General features: G+C 41.1%; 1 protein-coding gene across 2 annotated transcripts in view; it reads left to right on the forward strand.

Moving 5' to 3' along the window:
• The window catches only part of PID1 (phosphotyrosine interaction domain containing 1), a 78,926-nt gene that overhangs the window by 11,249 nt on the left and 48,966 nt on the right, over nucleotides 1–18,711 (forward strand). The window contains exon 1 of one of the 2 annotated variants that reach the window (XM_042820756.1): nucleotides 13,972–14,012. The exons of the other annotated variant lie outside the window; for it this stretch is intronic. Coding sequence (XP_042676690.1) covers nucleotides 13,992–14,012 — 21 coding nt within the window. The 5' untranslated portion in view covers nucleotides 13,972–13,991. Of the gene's footprint in view, nucleotides 1–13,971; nucleotides 14,013–18,711 lie in introns of those variants that run through there. 2 annotated transcript variants of the gene reach the window in all.

The raw sequence follows: 18,711 nt of genomic DNA on the forward strand, positions 1-18,711 counted from the left end.
TTTTTTTTTTTTTTTTTTTTTTTTTTTTTTTTTTTTTTTAATTTCTAAGTAGGTACATGTGACTGTGAAAGGGTTCAATGTCTAGGGAAGCCAGACTGAGCGTTTCTGTATTACTCCTTTTGGAACGCATTATGTTACTGAGGTCATTTGCGACTGAGCCCTGCGCTGTTTGGATAAGGGGCTGTTACGTATCCGACCGGAACGTCTGTGTCGTGCTGTGAGCTTGGAGCTGTTTGCTTTGGGGTGGGGGGAACCACTTCACAAAATTTTTGTGGCTATGTTAATAAACCTGGCACTTGCTCAGCTCCATGATGGAAGGGGACGTGGTTTGGGGTCTGCGGGTGCTGTGCTGGGTCCCAAGTGCAGGCTGGAGCATCCCTGGCTCCTGGCCCCTGCTGTGCCCACGGCTGCCTCCTGCCCTTCCCTGGGCCATGGACTGCCTTCAGCAGATGTTTTCGGGTTTCACTTGAAAAATGTATTTCTCATGTGTGAATACAGTCTCTCTGTGATGCCTTTTCTTATTTTCATGTTTTCTCATTAAATTTTCATCTATTTGTTCTTCAAAGAGTTTAAAATGCCAACCCTGGTTCTCCTTACAGAGCTGAAGTCAGTGAGCAGTCTGCCTCAACCTGAGAGAAACACTCTTCTAATTTTTTCTTATTCTCAAAACTGTATGAAGGATAATAGGAAAGTGCTGGCATATTCTTCCCTAATATTCCAAAATTGATCTGGTTATTTTTTAGGTTAATATTTGTTGTGTGTGTTTTGAGTTTTGAGTCTTTTAATGGGGTTGGTCGTTGTTAATCATTGCAGCTGTGCTGCAGAGTTGTTATGGCTGTCTAGTAGTTTCCAGAAAAATCAGAGTAGCATCTTTGTAGCACCCCAGTTAGTAGGTGTCTACAGGCAGTGGTATGGGTTGACTGAAGATAGGGAATCTTTTATTAGAGTCTTGAGCACTGCACTGTAATTTGCTGCCTGGGCTGGCTGCTCCACGGGGCTTTTTACCTGATCCTGTGTACTAACACAGGGCTTACTCTAGGAAATGTTCAATACTGTTCTGCATTGTAGGCCTGGAAGTCAACAGAGAGCACAGTTTGTCTCATTCATCTTTGTATCTTGCAAACTAATTGTAAGCAAATAAAATAGAGCTAGAAGAGAGCATGTGGAGTCTAAATCAGTTCTCAGCAACATTTGGACCAACTCACCTGGTACTGTGCTGTTTTTCTGATGCAATTTTACTGAACTTCCAAGTGGTATTGAAATGCTGTGTGTCTATCTGCTGGGACCTGGGACAGACAAAGGCTGCTTGGTCTTCACCATAGAAGCTGCAATTGGAGTGAGGTGATTTCAGGCAGTTCTAGTTTCTAATGTGAATGTTTTGATTAATAACTAGTTAACCCCCTGTTAACCCCTACACCATGTGGTTAGAAGCATAAACATTTATTCCTGGAATGTAGCTGTAGATACATGTTAGGATTAATGCTAAATTGTTAGTATTTAGTACTCAGTTTAAGTAAAGTCAGTCAGACTACTTGCTTTCATTATATATATACGTTTTAATTGGCAAAAGACGTGTGCACAAACAGGGTTCAGATGGCCAGAGCCTCTGGAATCTCATTATCTTAATTGAAAAATGTCAGCCTTTGACATTAATAAATGATTTAGCTAGCACATGATTCAGTCACCGGGGAGAAATGAAATTGGTTGTTACAGCCATCCTTCGCTTCTAGATGATAATGATAAGCTACAGCCCACAGCTCTTCAGAATTAATAGCTCAGGGCTTAGGACATTATTTTCATATATTAGAACATTTCAATTTCATTACATTTGGTAACATTTTATTCTGGAATATTGTTACACAGAAAAAAAAATCTGGAAGGAGCACAGGAGACATCCTCCTGGATGCTCTAATATTGCTGTTCAGCTTTTTACAGTCAGCAGATGTGTCGCCAGTGCTCAGTTTCGTCTTTTCCTTAAAATCGAGCTGCGTTGTTTCTGTTGCACCGTGAGCAAGGCCACTCTTTGCTTACTGGAGGAACTGAGTTGTGGACGATGTGTGGGGATTAGCTGTGTATCACAGTACTGCAGTAAACAAGTAACTAATTCTCATCCAAGTGTACACTGTGCTCTGTGCGTGGACTTTATGGAGTCTTCTGGAAAAGAAAGTATTTTTCTGTCTAAAAAGCATTTCCTACCCACTGACTAGCTGTAAAAGGAACAGCTTGAAAATATTTCCTGGCTGAAGGGAAAGCTTGGTGCATACTTTCTGTTTGCCATTGTGGTTAACATCAGTATGTGTTTTTCTGGCACTTCTTGTTTTCTCCTGTTTTATGTATCTAGTGTTAATAAACAGAGGTACAGAAATAACCAACCTGCTGATCTTTTCTTTTGGTATCACTGATGCTGAGATTTTGGAAAGGGCAATCTGAAGATGCAGTCTTGGCTCTGATCCAGCCTGATCTCTTGTAAAATACTGACTGCCTTGCTGCTGGAGCAGGGGCCTGAGCCTTGTGGTTGGCTGGCTGGCTGGCTTTTTGTCCTTTAGGACTAGAGTACTGCAAAATGTAGCGCTGGCATGTAGAAGGAGATATATAGGTGGGGTGAGGGGATGTGTGCCACCTGTTTTGGAGGTCAGCCAGAGCAGAGGAGTGACAGACATGTCCTCATATGCACTTGAGTTTTGAGCAGGGGGGTGTGGACAAACTGTGTTCTGCTGTCATTTTGTTGTTGTGCCATCCTGCAAATGGCTACATCATTTCATGCCTGCTTTCCCTGCTGATTCCTGGTGGAGATGTTTGCCTGCTTCTAAGTCATGTGTCGCTTCAGCCTGACCCTCATAGCTGGGAGCTTTATTAGAGCCTTGTTTCTGTGGATGTGTGATTATGTGCAATTTTCTCTTAAACTGTTGGTGTTTTTTACCCGTATCTGTTAGTGTAGCAGGCAATGTCTATAACACTGATTCTGAAACCTGGAGGCAAAGAGGAAGATTCCTAAATGTTCCTGCATTCTTTCAGTTCTGACTATTTCCATACTAACAGCTGTGTGAAACCCATAAATACATGCTATAAATTTGTTCTCCTGTGTTGCAGAACATCACTTAGCAGCTCGGGCCTGCGAGTTACCCATGCTCTGTGTGTTGGTATGCAAGTGTGCTGTGGTTATCACAAATCTGGATCTAAAACAAGCTGCAAATAGAAAAGCCATGCCAATCAGAACAATGAAAGGAGGGGAAATGCTCCTAATAAATGCAGAAGTGTAATAGTAAATATGTGTGCGTTTTTACAGAAAAAGCAGGGCTCTCACTTGTGCACAATTTCAGCCATGTGTGTATTTTTAATGACAATGAATGAGCAGCCACTCGTGCCAATAGGGCTGTGCTTTGAGTGTGAAGTAAGGCCTAATTTCTTGCAGGACAGCATTTGGTTTTTGCTAAATGCTAAATCTTTCAGTGCACATGTATCTCTTCTGGAATTGAAAACATCTTTTATTTATTGGGTTGAGCTGGCAGCCAGCACAGAAAGCAGTTTGCATTATGTTTATCAATCCATGGAGAAATCCAGTTCTGGAGAGCTTACTTTTCTTCTGCCAAGAGCATCAGTGGAAAGTTTAGCCATCTCGCACTATGATTTAAAATTATTAAAATACGGCTAGTGAGGAAGGCGTTTAATTCATTAAATAAGGCAGAGAAGGCACTGGTAAGTTGAGCAGCGTGGGTTCCTTATCCCTGTGCTTTCTCTGTGCTGGGCAGTTCCAGCCCTTGGGCAGCCTCTGCCTCTGGTGAGGCTGTGGCTGGATGGGAAGGATACATCACATGTGGAGCTCCTCTGCTGAGCTATTACCTGTAGGCTGTTTGGGAACTCTGATTTAAACCATGCTGCCACCTATGCAGAGTCTATTCGGTGGAAATAAGCCGGCTAATCCCGACATGTTCGTTAAGCTATACTGTTCATTATAATTGGCCCGATTTAAGCTTTGATGTATGAGTGTAAAAATAAAACAAAATGGGTCATGATCATTTCAGGGTTAGGCTGAAAACCTCTGGTACGGAACTGTAAATAAGCCCACAGTGCTGTGTGAATGCTGGAGGGCATTAGATAGGGAGGTCTTTTCAGGCAATTCTTGCCTGTTTGGAGAAGTGGGAATGTGTAAAAGGTTTTCCATGTAGCTGAGGAAGTTCTAAAAGTCTGCAGTACTGTATTTAAATGTTGGAGTTATTAGAGGCCTCACAGGAAGTTCTCTTGTGAAAATTGTGACAACCTGTCTCACTAACTGAATACGAGGTTTATTACTGTATGAACCTGATAATTAGTTTGTAATTTGTGCATAGACATTTCATCCTGGAGGTTTTCTTGCAGCGAATAATTTGCCTTTTGTTTGTTGAGAGTGTTTTTTATTCTTTTTTAATGTGAAAACAGAACTCCCATTCATGATGGGCACAGCAAATGTAGTAAAACATTATCATAGCTAGGATTTGTTGTACACTATGGATTTATGTCAAGAATGTTAATGATTTGTTTATGAATAAGTGAGCCTGTAGTATTGTGAAACAATATCTGGCAAGGCTGCTGAATGGACATTTTGAGAGCAGAGGATTTGAAACTGAATAAGCTGCAGATATTTGTATGTCTCAAGCTAGTCATAAGTAGGCTTATGGATTTTGAACAGAAGTGTTTATTTAATGCATTATCATCTTCTGCTGTACTCATCTGCCCTATGTAGGGGCCACTTGAAAACATGCAGTGAGGTTGCCAAGTATTTTTTTAAGGGCAGTCAATCAATTTCTTGTGGGTTTTATTTAAAAATATATATTTTTTTCTTTCTGCAAAAAAGAAGCTTGAAACCTTAAGTAGAGCAGTGTGATGCTTGCCAAATTGGTGGGAAATAGGAACGTGCTGTGGATTTTCCATGTCTCACTTGAGTATAGCACCTAGTTTATCAGAAGAACCACCTGAGTTTCCTGATGAAATATGCAGTATGGTCCCTGATGTGTACTTGCTAAGGGTTTGCCACCTTCCTCTGATGCTTATTTTCTTGGAAGGATACCTGCTGATGAGTAGGAGAGGTTGTTCATTCCCTGCTCATGCCAGTCCAAAACCAGCGTTGCTTGTGTGCTGGGGAGTGCTCGTGAGAAGTAAAGTCATCTCTTAGATGAAAAATCTGGAGGCTGGATTGAGTCTCATCCCAGGTAACGATTCCTTGCTTTACTGGTTGCAGTCTGCTTGGTCCCACTGTGTACTCTCACTGCCAGCATGTCAAGTCAACCAGCCAACAGCCCATGTCCAGCAGCACAAAGTGAGAGAAATGGCCTGCTATGCTCTGTCACTATTTTGAACTCTGTCCTTAATCAATCTTTTTGCATAGCACATGAGAATATTGTAAAGTTTCAAAAAACTGATTATAATATTTCCTCTCCAGTTGTCTTTCCTGTCATTAATTTTATAGCTGGTGAAACGAGCATGAATGCGTAACCCCAAGAAAGAGTTGTTGTCAAGTGGGATTTGTGCATTTATAAAACTAGCTAAGCTGCCTGAAAAACTACAGGTGGAAGATGCCTTGTTGATGGCTGTAGCAGAAAGCTTTGCCACTGACTGTGCACTGTGTGCACCTGAGCCCAAAGCGTGGGGACCCTGGTGCTGGATTTGGGGTGTCAGAGGCAGCTGCTGTGCAGCCAGGCTGCTGTGTGGAACGTGATTAAGCTCTGCCTGACAAATGATGGCATTTCTGGAAATGGGGTCTTGTACTTTTTAATGAGCTGGGCTATCAGCTCTGTATTATTGGATGGTTAAAATGGAGCAAGAATTGCTTTAACATTAAAACTGTGCCTGGAGGACTTTTCTGAGAAATTGCTTATGATTATTAAGTGAATATAATATAGTAAGACAACTTAGCTTCTTTGCTATGCTTTTTTTTTTTTTTTTTTTTTTTTTTTTTTTTTGTATCAAATGTGGGTTTGAGGGTTGAAACATAGAAAATAATGTTCAAATGGGGATGACTTTGGAAGCCTTGCAGTATTCTTTGAACATAGATAGGGAAGAGAAGTAAGACTATTGAGATGCAGCTTTTTAGAAAAAATCTAATTCCTTCACAGTATGATGTGATTGTGTGCCAAGCGAAAGGTGACAAGTGTGGTGCAGGCACTGAATTGGGAAGTATTCTTTAGACCAAATGTGCTGGGGGTAGAGGAGCCTGGTATTGCTGGCTCCTTCTGCAGTGCATGCACATGTAAATAAATGAAGCAGTAGCCCTTTCCGTGTAGACTGTGGGTGGTGAAGCAGCAATGGTGGGCAGACTGGCTGTGGTGTGACCCGGTGTAGCCGTAACAGCTGGCAGCATTCTGTGCAGCCAGACAGAGCTGTGAGTGCTGCCGCCCCACTGCTATGTGACTGCTGAGTTCTATCCCCGTGTCCTGCATATGCTGTTCTTTCCATTGTGCGTTTGTTGGTTCTGCTGCTTTCAGACTGTCTCCTGTTTCTCCCTCAGAATTGCCTGTTCTGAGCTGATCAGTCAGCAAATAAGGAGCCCGCAAGCTGCATTTTGCTCCTGTTCTCTGGTTCAGCAGTGTGTGCTCAGGGAGGAAGGCACAGAGGGAAGATGTACTGAAGCCAATGAACTGATTTGTTCTCCATGTGGATGCTTGTGCCCTGTCCTCACTCAGATTCATGCTGCACCATTAAACACTATTAAGTATTGGCAACTTCACAGTAAACTGCATTTGTGATTTGGTTACTGTGTAAGCAGAAAAGGCAATCCCAAATCTGCTCCAGGAACAGCTTTATTCCATTGAGTTGGGAATATCAGTGACAGCCACCAGAGCCTGTTAATTTCAAGCTGTGCTGGTAATAAATCATGCAAGTGGAAATGCTCATGTCATAGGGCAGGAGTTGAAACTAATCGCTTTTCTACAGATGCTACAGGGAATATAGATGACAGCTGCAGTCCTGTTTCATGTGCTGGTTGAAGCTGGTTCCCTCTTAATCTTATACTAGGCATGAGTATGGCACTGAATGCTATGGTTTTCAGATGACTGTGCAGCAGTTGAAAACTATTGTCATCTTTATGGATAAGTACTGCATATGATAACCTGGCCTGAACAGCAGAAAATTTCATTAGTTTATGTTCCTGTTTCTGCAGGGATATGTTGTAGCTCCTCAGTGTCTGATTTTCCTGTTGTGCTCTTTGTAGTATAGGTGACACTGAGATCTCATGCAACCCAACCAGTGCTTTAGGATGTGAAAAGCAAAACTTGGAACGTTTCCGTTATGGTGGTTGCTGGATTGCACCCAAGACAGAACAGGCTTTGTTGGATGATCAAAGGTCCCCTGCTCTCATCAGCTGCTCAGAATGGAGCAGACAGATGTTTATCTATCTGATTGTCTTGTAAAATTGTAGATTTGGCTTGTGCAAATAGCTCTGCACACAAAACGTTACTGATGTTATTTCAGGGGCTTTTCTAATGTCATCTGAAAATCTGTTCCAGACAGAGAACCTGGGATCTAAAATTAGATAAAAATCAAACAGGGATAACTTCTGCTGCTAAAGCCATGTAGTCCTAGAAATATTATAGTTGGATTAAAGGTCGGTATATTGGAGCGGAACTGGTAGCGGTTGACTGATGCAGAGTCCAAGTTCTCTCTCAAAATCTGTGACTGCAGTTAACAGCTCACTCAGACTTTTAACTTCTGAGGTTGTCTGCTTCAAGATTTGCTTCTGGACCAAAGCAATGTCCATCGTAAACATCTGGCTTTGAACTCCTGCTGTCTTTCCCATTGAAAGTCAAAAGCCAAACCTTACTCGGAGCACATTCAGGGCTTTTTGTGCTGCATGTTCTTAAACAGCACGTTGGTAGAGAAGACTTTGCAGTGGTCACTCTTGGGTATCTTAGCAGCTGCAGTGCAAATCTTGATGGAAGTGACTGGAGATGAGGCAGAGCCTTGTGCAGCCATTGTATGATTCTCTGTGTTCTGCGTATCTCATCTGATAGAAGCTCTGCACTGAGTTTCCCTTCTGTTGAAGGTGCTCCATCAAATGAGTTGGTCTTTGTGACTCAAGCTTGTGGGTCAGCCTTTACGTTAATTGCTGTATAGGTTATCTTTCCTTTCCAAAGGTAGGAGATTTCAATGAATGCTGTGAGCTGGACAGTTACTTTTCCTTGTAACAAGGAGTGGCAGATTTGCTTCAGAAGTCCCATGTGGACTCCTCTCACTTTGCAGAGTCGGGGCGGACTCATGCAGAAGTGGTGCTGGAGGTTCATATTGAATCTCTGTGTGCATGCACCCACGCACCCATGTACTGCACGTCTGCAGCCTACCTGCTTACTTCCATATCAGTAAACATTCAGAATCAGGCTTTTTTTTTTCTTTTTTTTTTTTCCCCACATGACTGTCATTGACATCACTTATCAGTTTGGCCCAGAGATTTTTTTGTAGGAACTGTATGTCCATTATACATGCAAATTGCTTAGATAAGTGCAGTTCAGAAATAGGGCTGCAGCATGAAGAGTTCAAAATACAAGAAAAAGTGAATAATTCAGTTGATAACCCTTGGGCTTTGTGGTCAGAATGCAAATAACAAAAGCTACAAATCTGAGCAGAGAGACATGCTATAAAAAGCATTATCACAAATTAAGCGATTGAAAGCCCATTTTTGCATGGCAGTTTGCTGGATTTATTTTGGCAATTATTTATTTGTGGCGGTGGTGTTTGTGCAGATGGAATTTTTAGCAGTCTTGTTATAGAGAGCTGAATATATAAAGCTGTTCAAACATTTTGCATTAGAGTCGGTTTTTTCAGCCAAATATACATCTTTTTTGATTAAAATAAATGTCTTTTTTTTTTTTCTAGATGAATGACTAATTGATATTCAGAAGATGCAAACCTTTAATATTTTATCAGAGGCCCCTAAATTCTTTCCCTCTTTTTTTTTTTTTCTTTTTTCCCCCCAGGGTAAATAATTTAGACTGCAGATGCATCAAGTTTGATAAAAGGCACCTTGTAAACATCTCTTACAGTTTTGTGTTTTGAAGGATGCTGAAATAACTCCATCAGTAATGCTTATAAGTTAAATTGAATGGGGCAAGGGAAGAAGACAGTGGGGAAATGCTGGGCAGGCAGTTCATTTATTTTAATTTTGCTGGTTGTTTCACATTAGTTTAACTAGCTGCCCAACACACCCACATCGGAAACTGTAAGTGTCTTGGGCATTTAGAATATTTCTATCATCTTGCATTACAGGAATGCATGTTAAATCTGTATCTAGGGGAATTTGCAGCTTTAAAAGCTCAAGCCCTTTTCCCTGGTTGACATTCTGTATTCCTTGATTTCTCCTAAGCCTGAAAACTGTTTTGTTTGTGATAATTTGCGGGGTTTATACAAGAAACTCATTTAAAAAATGAACCTCACTCATTTACATTCCTGTGTCTCAGATTCAGAATGGAGTGGCTTTTTTAAAAATTGTTTTTTTAATCAATCAATTTGTAAAGGGGCTGATAGTGGATTGGGTTTAAGGTGGTCAGTGGCTTGAACGGAGGAAAAAAAAAAGGGTGGAGATATGCTGAGACAGAGGCTTTGCCTATTCTGTTTGTCTGCTGCTATGCAGGATTGTTTGTTCTGCAGACGTTCTCTGCATGGAAAACTTGCCAGTCACTGCTGTGTCAATCAACATTTGGAGCAGATTGGGCTAAATTAGAGTATTATTACCAGAAAAAAAGGAAGTCACCTTTCAAATGTCAGAGGTTGAATGATGATCATTATACAGGTCTGAAGTCTTAAAATTATCCCAGCCTTGCTGGAAGGGAACATCTGTACAGTTTTGAGCTCTTGTTTAATGTTATTAAACAATTTAATATCTCTGTTCTTCAGTACGCTTCAATCCATTGGTGATGTTGAATTACAAGACTGAAATACTAATGTTTACTGCTACTGTACAAAGCACTAATAATGCTACAGCTATAGGCAAATGCAGCAGCACAAGAAAGGGGACTAGTGCTGTTCCTGCTGAGCTTCATGCATGGTTTGCCATGAATCTCTGTGGAAGCAGAGATAGTTGTGTCATGGCATATGGGATTCCTAAAGACTGGGATTTGGTTGTGAATGAGTACGTGTTTCCAGAACGGAATTACTTGAGTTTGTTTAATCAATTGTGGATTCCTCCAGAGTGACGCTGCAATGCCTGTGTGAGGAGTTAGCTCTGTTTAATTGGTCCCATATGTACTTGCAGATAGTATATTAACCATGCCTTGGGGGAAGAAGGGCTTTTGGTTGAATCTCATAGTGCTTATTTCTTTGCTGAAGAGTTTTTTCTTTCTTTTTCCTAAGAACTATAGACTTGTATATACATATAGCAGTTTGAAACGCAATACTCAGTAGAAGGATTTGTTGGGCTTCTGCAAAAATATCTGAACCTTGCTGACAAGTAAAGAAGAAACTGAGATTTTAAAGAGAAATCTCTGAGTATCTCCAGGTTTGGGTGCTTAAACTGTAAAAACTCGGGAGCTTAATCTCCCTTCTCATCAAGCATAAAGGACTTGTCCTTCGAAAATCAGAAAATTGGAAACATCAGTGAACACTAATTACTTCCAGAAAACCTTGAAAACCCCATGCAGATTGAGCTGTTACACATGGAGCACGTGGCTGGGAGAGCTCTGTCCTGTCCCTGCATGCTGCAGGCTGGCACCAGCCAAGGGCAGTGCTGTCCCAGCCGCTTTGCTTGAACTGTTCTGCTCTGCAAGAGGCTGGGGAGTTTTGCATCTGACTTTTTTGGCTCAACTTAACTAGTGAGATAGAAGTTGCAGGAGAAACAGAAATGTAAATGAGTTGGTTTGATTTTATTTTGTAAAGGCTTCTTGATGCAAATCCTGTCAATTATGCAACTGTAGAGCTATGCTGAATTAATGAGATATTTTGTAGAAGAGTATTTTTTGATCATTTTCTGTAGGCTTCTCTATTCCTGACATAGACTCTCTGGTGTGCTGCTCTCATTCATGACTATAGGAAGTGAAAATACCTAATATGTGAAATCCCCATGGGGACAGGGGTTATGCATCTGCACTGCAGCAGAACCCAAGTTTTGTCTGTACTCTGCATCGTCATCCCCAAAGATTTGAATCACCAGGAATCCTGGTAGAGGTTTCCTATCACTGATAATTTGTTGATGGCAATGAAAAAGGATTAATACTGAGGAGGATATGAAAAGCCTGCAAGTAGAAGGGTGGTCAGAGGAGGTTTCTGGGGAATGTGTGGTGGGATTCTGGTGCTGAAGGAGGCTTCCCAAAACAGAGGGTGTTTTGGAAAAAGCAGCCGGAAAAGCAGGTCTGTTCATTTGGAGATGGTGTTTGTCCATTGGAAATAGGAGGACCTGGACTCCAAGATCCTCAAGAATGCCAGGCTTAAATCCCAAGAGTGTTTAGGACCTTCAAAAGTCATTGCTGTAAATTAGCACCAAAGGGCTAACAAGAAGTCACTGTTAAAATGGGCAGCTTTAGAGAAAGGAGTGGATCATCGTTGTCTCATCGCTGTAAATGTAACAATTCAACAGACTTATTCCGAAAGTTCATTTGTTTTGCATTTAACCAAATACATAAACATTTTTTGCAAGAATTTGCACTCTTTGTTTCTGTGTGATATTAGAAAAAATGTGAGTATTTAGCAAATGAATCACAGCACGTTCCCTATTTGTAAGACGCCTCTGTCATTCAGTTCACAGCTCTGTCTCAGAGCATTTCAAAGGCAGGAGGGAGATCACAGAGCTACAGAACTGCCTAAGAAGTTATTGATTTATTGCAAAAAATGAAGGAAAAGAATGAATGTGACTGAAAAGCTTTCTTGTTATTTTTTATTTATTTCTTTCTTTGGAATGGTAGTGCTGGCGAATGTAGTGGCTGTCTGGCAGGTATTGTACACAATGGGCTCTCCCTGCCAGGCCTGGAGCAAGGAGAAAAAACTTTATAAAGCATCCTGACACAGAAATTATTGGAAAGCCTCCAAGAACAGATTGAAAAAGCAACAGCTGCCTTCATGCTGCAGGATTCCATTGTTTTAATATTGGGCCAACTATACCAAGTAACATCTACTGGAAACCCATGTTAGGGGAAGGAGATGTTGGAAAGGAGCTAAGGGGTCAAGCTCAAAATCAAAGTGAATGAACTTGACGTATTTATGCTGCTACGTGTCCTATTCTTTCCTTTCTTGTCAGCCTTTATTTCTTCATTTTTTCCACTCTTTTGTTTTCCTTTTTTTTTTTTTTTACTTGTGTTCTCTCTTTAAACCTTTTGTTTTGCCTTCGGCTTATGTTCAGGCTGCCATTTGGCCTGAAAAATGGTGGGACTTGCATGGAGAATTTCTGGCACACTGATACTTTTGGGCGTGTAATCTAGTAAAGACTCCAGGCTTGCACACAGTCACAGTGCTTCTGGGGAGGTACTGCTGTTCTGGATACAAGAAGGTGAATAGCAGGTAAAGAGGATGACTTTAATTTCCTTTAATACTATCCCATGAGTGCTGTGCTGTCCGGGTTGGTTTCCTTTGCTGATTTCTGTATGTAGCTTGAAGGCCAACATCATCAGGGAAGGGAAGGAAGCAGAAGGCAGAGTGTTTGGGAAGCAGTTAGTTACGAGTACAGCTCAGTTGATAAAGCAGGATGTGCAGCTCTCGATACTTCCTTATAACTAACGTCATTTTATTGATGCTGAAAGATGTTCTCCTGCTATAGGATATATGCCATGAACATTGGACCATGGAAAGATCCGAACAGTTGTGGTTAGATGCCCATCTTTCATCCACGTGCATAATTTCTACTGAAATTAACCACTGATATTTTAAAGATTCATTATTTTTATTTTCATGATTATTAATACCCTGGACTATTGACTCTTTTCTGTTTTGATGTGAATTTTTACAGTGGTACTTCAGGTTTTGAGCAATTACAGCTGAACAGAGTGCGTGATCTCTGAATATCCCGTGTATTCAGATTTGCTGAGGTTGGGGGGTTTAATTTGGTTGTATAAAGATGTTAGGGGATCACTCATGAAATTCTCATCTGGCTCTGAAGTTCCCTGCAGTTCGGAGGGTGTTTGTATCTGGGACTGTGTTTTGTTTGGGCAGCAATCCTGCTGATCGGAATCACATAAGCTTGGCAACAGGATGGAGGAATCCAGCCAGAGCAAACTCAAAGTACACAGGATCTGAGAACAAAACGTTTCACATGAATTAAATTGTGAGGAAACAGAAATGCTTTAGTTCTTTAAACTTGTAAGAAAATGGGGCATCATCATACATGCAGTTGTGTGATCAGTTGTATTGATAAGGAGTGCACGTTTGTGGGTTGTTTTTTTTTAAATGGAATCTTGATAGTTGTGCATTTCTAAGAGATTTGTTTTATCATAACAGGAAGCAGAATATTTCCTAAAGAGCTGATATTGTAGTGTGGTGGGGTAACTCTCAGTGTCTACATACAGCAGCATCTTTGCTTGAAATGTTTTGGCCCTCACCTGTTTTTGGCTTCGATGTGTTCTTGAACTTGCCACCTTAGGAAGGTTCCCCATGTCCTTGTCCTGCTTTTCTATTAACAGTCCAATGTCCCTCTTCCCCTCTCATATCCATTTTTCTATATACTATGGGTTCCTCAGACCTTTGTCCTAACCTGCTTGTCTTCAGTGCTGATCGGAGAGGTCCAGAAGCAGCTTTTGTGCTGGCAGCAGAGAGCAGTGCTGGGAGGATGCTGGTTACCACTCCTGGCATTTTCTTCTCTCCAGTCTCATGCCTTGCTTGTTTTGATAACATCTTCTGCTTGGTGTCTGCTTGCACAGGTGCTATGGCCAGGGTGACATGAGCGGAGAAGTGATGGCTTGCACTCTTTCACTTTCTGATGCATGACCATTCAGCACGTGAAGGTCTCTAATTCTGGCATGATGTTGCCAAGGTGCGTTTCCCCAGACCCTTGGTGAGGGCGTGCTGAGCCACACCATGGACTGCCTGAGCTCCTCTGCTTCCAAAATATGTCCTTTGGGTCCCTGAAGGTGAGTCTGTTGTACCTTCATGCCCAATGCCATTCCCCTGCAGTTTAGACTTGATTCAGACATAATAACCTCTTTCAAAGTAGCATTTGTTATCTGGAAGAGATTGAATGGATTGGGTTTGATAGGCTGGTGTGAAATCCAGCTCTCTTAAGTTGCCCGAAGGGATACAGTCGTACTAAGTGGATTTCACAAGCCAGGTCTGCCACGGTATAAAGATCTGTGTCAGAATCCTGGGTTTGTGCATGCTGGTCAGTGCTGTGCTGCAAAGGAGGCTGCTGATGGGATGAGTGTATAATCAATGGATATTAAGATGCTATAATCACAAAAAAGAAAGAACAATAGAGTTAGGCAAAGTAGACTAAGATAACAAGAATGGATAACAATAAATGGAGGGCTTACCCGTATGCTAGGCTCAGCCACAAAAAAAACACCAGAAGAGGGGATCTCCAGAAGAGATCCTTCCCCACTGGTAGCCAGCTCTTAAATAGGTCTAGGAGGGCTGGAGCCTGGCTCCACCCCTTCCGGCAGCACAGGTGAATTGCCTTCAGCTGTGCTCCTCTGGCTGACTCATGGCTCGCCTCAGGTGATCAATCAGAGGTTCAGGCCGTGACTCAGCAGTTCCCATACAGATGAGTTCTGACTTAAGTAAGTGCTTCCATCTCTTATGTGGAAAGTTTTATTTTAATGTTCAGTCTGATCTTTATATGAACTGCTTGTGCAACATAAATATTGGACAGTTAGTTTAACATAGGGAAAGGGAAAAAAATATTTAAAGTGTGTTCACAATATTTGTTTAGCAAGAGATGGATCAGATGTAACATTTATCTATACTACATTGCATTGCATTTGCTTTAAATAAAGGCAATGGATAAGTTTTCATATGAAATGTGTCTGAATTATTTTCTTGCTGAAAATCTGGAATTTGGGCTCGCAGGGTTACTGTTCTGGTTGTGTCAGTGATGGGGTAAACGTAAAAGACTACTGTGTTTTTGTCTCCTTCGACTATGAGTAAAACTGCAGTGCGGTCTGTTATACGTATGGGCTGGATAGTTTGATAAGTCACGTTTCACTGTGAGTAGGTAAAAGGGGCATTTGGGCTCACCAAAATACTCTTGTGGTTCATCGCACTTGGTTGTGCCCTTGCTCTCCTACGCTGTTGTGTGTTGCTGTGGGATGCTCTTGAACAGTTTGAGTTTGATGCCAGAACTAAATGAATTTCAAAAGTAAAGTACCACTTCATGCAAAACTCACTCTATATAGAGAGGTTAGTTTTTATTTTTCCCAGTGGCTGATCTGTTTTTCTGATGTGGATTTCATGTGGCAGTTCCATTGTAGGTGCTGTGGAAGGTTGAGTTGCACTGAAGATTGCTTCTGATTTTGGAAAATATCTATTTCAGAGGCTTTTAACTTTCAAAATTACTCTTTTTCATATGTTAACACCTTTGTCTTTGGCAAAAGTAAGTATAGGTATGTGGAAATGTAGTGCTTCCTGATGAAGCTGAATATTGGTTATAACAACTGATGTTAGGAGATAATTGGGGGCTGACGGGCAAGGGGCTGAAAACTTTGTGACGTACTTTCACAATGTCACAACCCCTGTAGTCTGTAAATTGTGTCTGTTTTGCTCATCCCTTATTGCTGGCTTATTGACTATCATGAATTCCAGGCCATCTTTTGGGAAATACATATTCATGTTCAACACGTAACTCTTTCTTAGTTCTGTTTATTAAATGGGAGTCTATTTTATTCCCACTGCCTGGTAGAAAATAAAAAGGTCCAGCTCAGTCTCAGTACTCAATATTGTGAAGAACAGTAACTGTTTAGTTGTGACCTGAAGATGAAGAGCAGTGAAGAAGTATTAAGCATTATTATTACAGATTGTCAATGCCTGCTTTTCTCCTCAATGACACATTTAACATTTACAGTGTCATAGTTGTTTTCTCCAAGCCATTTGGCCCGAGTTAAGGAAAAGGCTGTATTTTTGTTGACAAATTAAACCAAAATGCTGTGAATTTTTATTTTTAGCAGCAACAAAAATTATGCTTAATTAATTTAATTAAGATTAAATGCATAGTACCTAGCATTCAGTTTGCAAATTCTATGGGATAGTTATCCTAGAGCTAATATATGACTGTTGAATTGATAAAATGAATGTTGAAAAATGAATCAACGTACTTGATTCTCATGTTGAATTAACTTGTAGCAAGGGGGGTCAGTGATGATGGGCATTTCATGTGAATAAGGAGCAGTTTGAAGGTCACCAATCTGCTTTTCCTCTGCAGGAACTGCCTTGCCTTGTTGAGTGTTTGGTATACCAGTTATACACTATTGTATCCTTCTTCTCTGTGGAAGAAAACACCATTAGGACTGCTAAACTAAGCAAGAAAAATGATGGAAGTTGAATCCATGAATAGGCAAAACCATGGTTTTACATGAAGACAGTTTTCTAGTATTAGTAGGAGCTTTACTTAAATCTTACACTGAATGGTTTCTTGTTCAGCAAGTACAATGCTAATTACCACTCCGATCCTTTCTTTGTCAAATAAGCTATTTTGTTTGTTCAGTGAATTTTAAAGCTTGTTGCCGATTTTTTATTTTTACATTGCTTCTAACATTTCTTTCAAACATACTCTGTGTTAGTAGCACCATCTGACTGAATGAAGGACAGATAATGTGCAGTTTTGAACGTATGTCTATATGCCAGATAAGATTCTGCTCTCTTAATGATGTTCAGTATAATGAACTTAGTGGTTCTGGCAAATGAAATGTGAATGGTATAATGTTCCCTGAAAATTTATTTGCTGAAATTCCAGAGTCATACTTTTCAAGAATTTTGTGAACTTAAAACACTTTAAAGAAATATTCTGGGTTCACAATAGTAGAGATCTAAAGCCTTTTTCCTCAACAAAAAAAAAAAAAAAAAAAACCAACACCAAAAAAACAAAACAAAACAAAACAAAAAAACCATTGGCTACTGTTGTATGTCAGCATTTGCCAACGGTTTCCGGAGGAGATGCCAGTTTGGAGTGGAAACTAAGAAATGGATTGAGCGAAGCACTTTATCCTGTTCTTGGCTTAAAGCACATGAATAATCCCATTGACTACCCACGTGTGCTTTACTGGGACTGCTCACATAGTGAAAGCTAGGCACGTGTTTAAATAACTTGCTTATTTGGGGTTTCACTGCATGATGTCTCCTGGCAGACTCTTGGTTTTCTTATGGCAGCCATCATATGACCTGCGTGCAGGGAGTGCAGCATTGTCTGCACCAGCCACGCAGTCCGTAGCAAAAGGATATTTCTGTGTCCACCCCCAGCCGGCCCTGCACTTCTCTGGCAACCAGTTACTTATCTGCTGCCAATTGTGCTCTAGAGTTTTTGGCACTCAACCACTCCAAATTGCTGCTCATGCAACTATTGAATTGCCTTTGGAAGGTGGAGAGTTGTCTTTTTCTTGTTTAAGACAGTATATGTGGTTGTTAAAACATAAAAAAAATGGATTGTCATCATAGCTTTCTGCATTTTGGTCAAAGTGTGGTCTGTGTAACATTGTCAGTAGTCCCACTAAAGTTGATAGAGATGCCAGCAGAGGAGAGGAATTGTACTGGAGAACCAGCTCAATATTCAGGGCCCAAATGGAGCGTTTTCATCTCTTGAATATTTAATGGAAGCAGTGTTCTTTATTTGAGAACTTCTGTGTACAGTTCACCAATGGAAATTGAGCCTTTTCAGAATGTGGAGAGGGAGAAATTAAATGCTGGGATAGAATCTTTTTCAGTTGGATGTTTCCTAACCATTAACTCTATTTTAATCCAATATCCCACTTGCAAAATAGTGCAACTGTAGTTCAAACATACATTTTGGTGAGTTTATCACCTCCACCTTTTTGTGCACGCTGCTGAGGATGCCACGGTTTCCCTGTGCTCGGTGTGGAGCTGTGGCTCCCCAGAGGGCTGGTCCCAGGCAAAGGTTACCTTGCCCTGCATAGTTGGTCTCCAGTGCACTCTTCCTACTTGTTTTCTCCAGAAAGATAATCTCCTCAGCATGGCAGCAGATCTACAGCCTGTATATAAGAGCCAGACATGCTGTTGGAGGGAGCTGCATTTGCAGCAGACAGCAGTTCATTGATGGGTCCAGCAGGCCCAGCGCTGTGGTTGGTCATCAGCAGGTAATCAACCCTGGATCTCAGGCTCTGAGCTCGCTTTGTGTGTGCTGGGGCTGGCAAGCCGTTATTTGGCCTTTGCTAACAGCTTCAGCAGAGAAGCCTAGGAAACTCCAAAAAAAAGTTGCTAATGGAAACTGAAAAATGAAACGAAATAGGTTTTCTCTGTGAGCTCAATAATCCTGGCTGGCAAAGTGCACTGTTATCTTCAGAAACATGTGTCAAAGAACATTCTTCAATGCATAATCATTTTAAACAGAGCCCTTTTTTGCTTGAGATGTGTTTGGGAGAGTGAATGGGATAACATGTAATACGAGCCAGATGCAAAATAGTATGGCTGGATTTTCACTGGAAGCTTGAATGCTTGTGTAAACTGCACAGGGCCCTGAAGTCATTGTAACAGGCTGTAACTACATGCGTGAGGTAGGAAAGCAAGATTATGTTCACAGGCTGTTAGTGTTCATACCTTGAATATGCTTACAAGAGTGTTGAAAATGCTGTTGATCCAGGATCATAACAATTATTAGATCCAAACACC

Source organism: Centrocercus urophasianus, unplaced genomic scaffold, assembly GCF_019232065.1.
Source record: "Centrocercus urophasianus isolate 14NV4802_14NV808 unplaced genomic scaffold, USGS_Curo_1.0 seq_19, whole genome shotgun sequence".
Classification (NCBI taxonomy): Eukaryota; Metazoa; Chordata; class Aves; order Galliformes; family Phasianidae; genus Centrocercus; species Centrocercus urophasianus.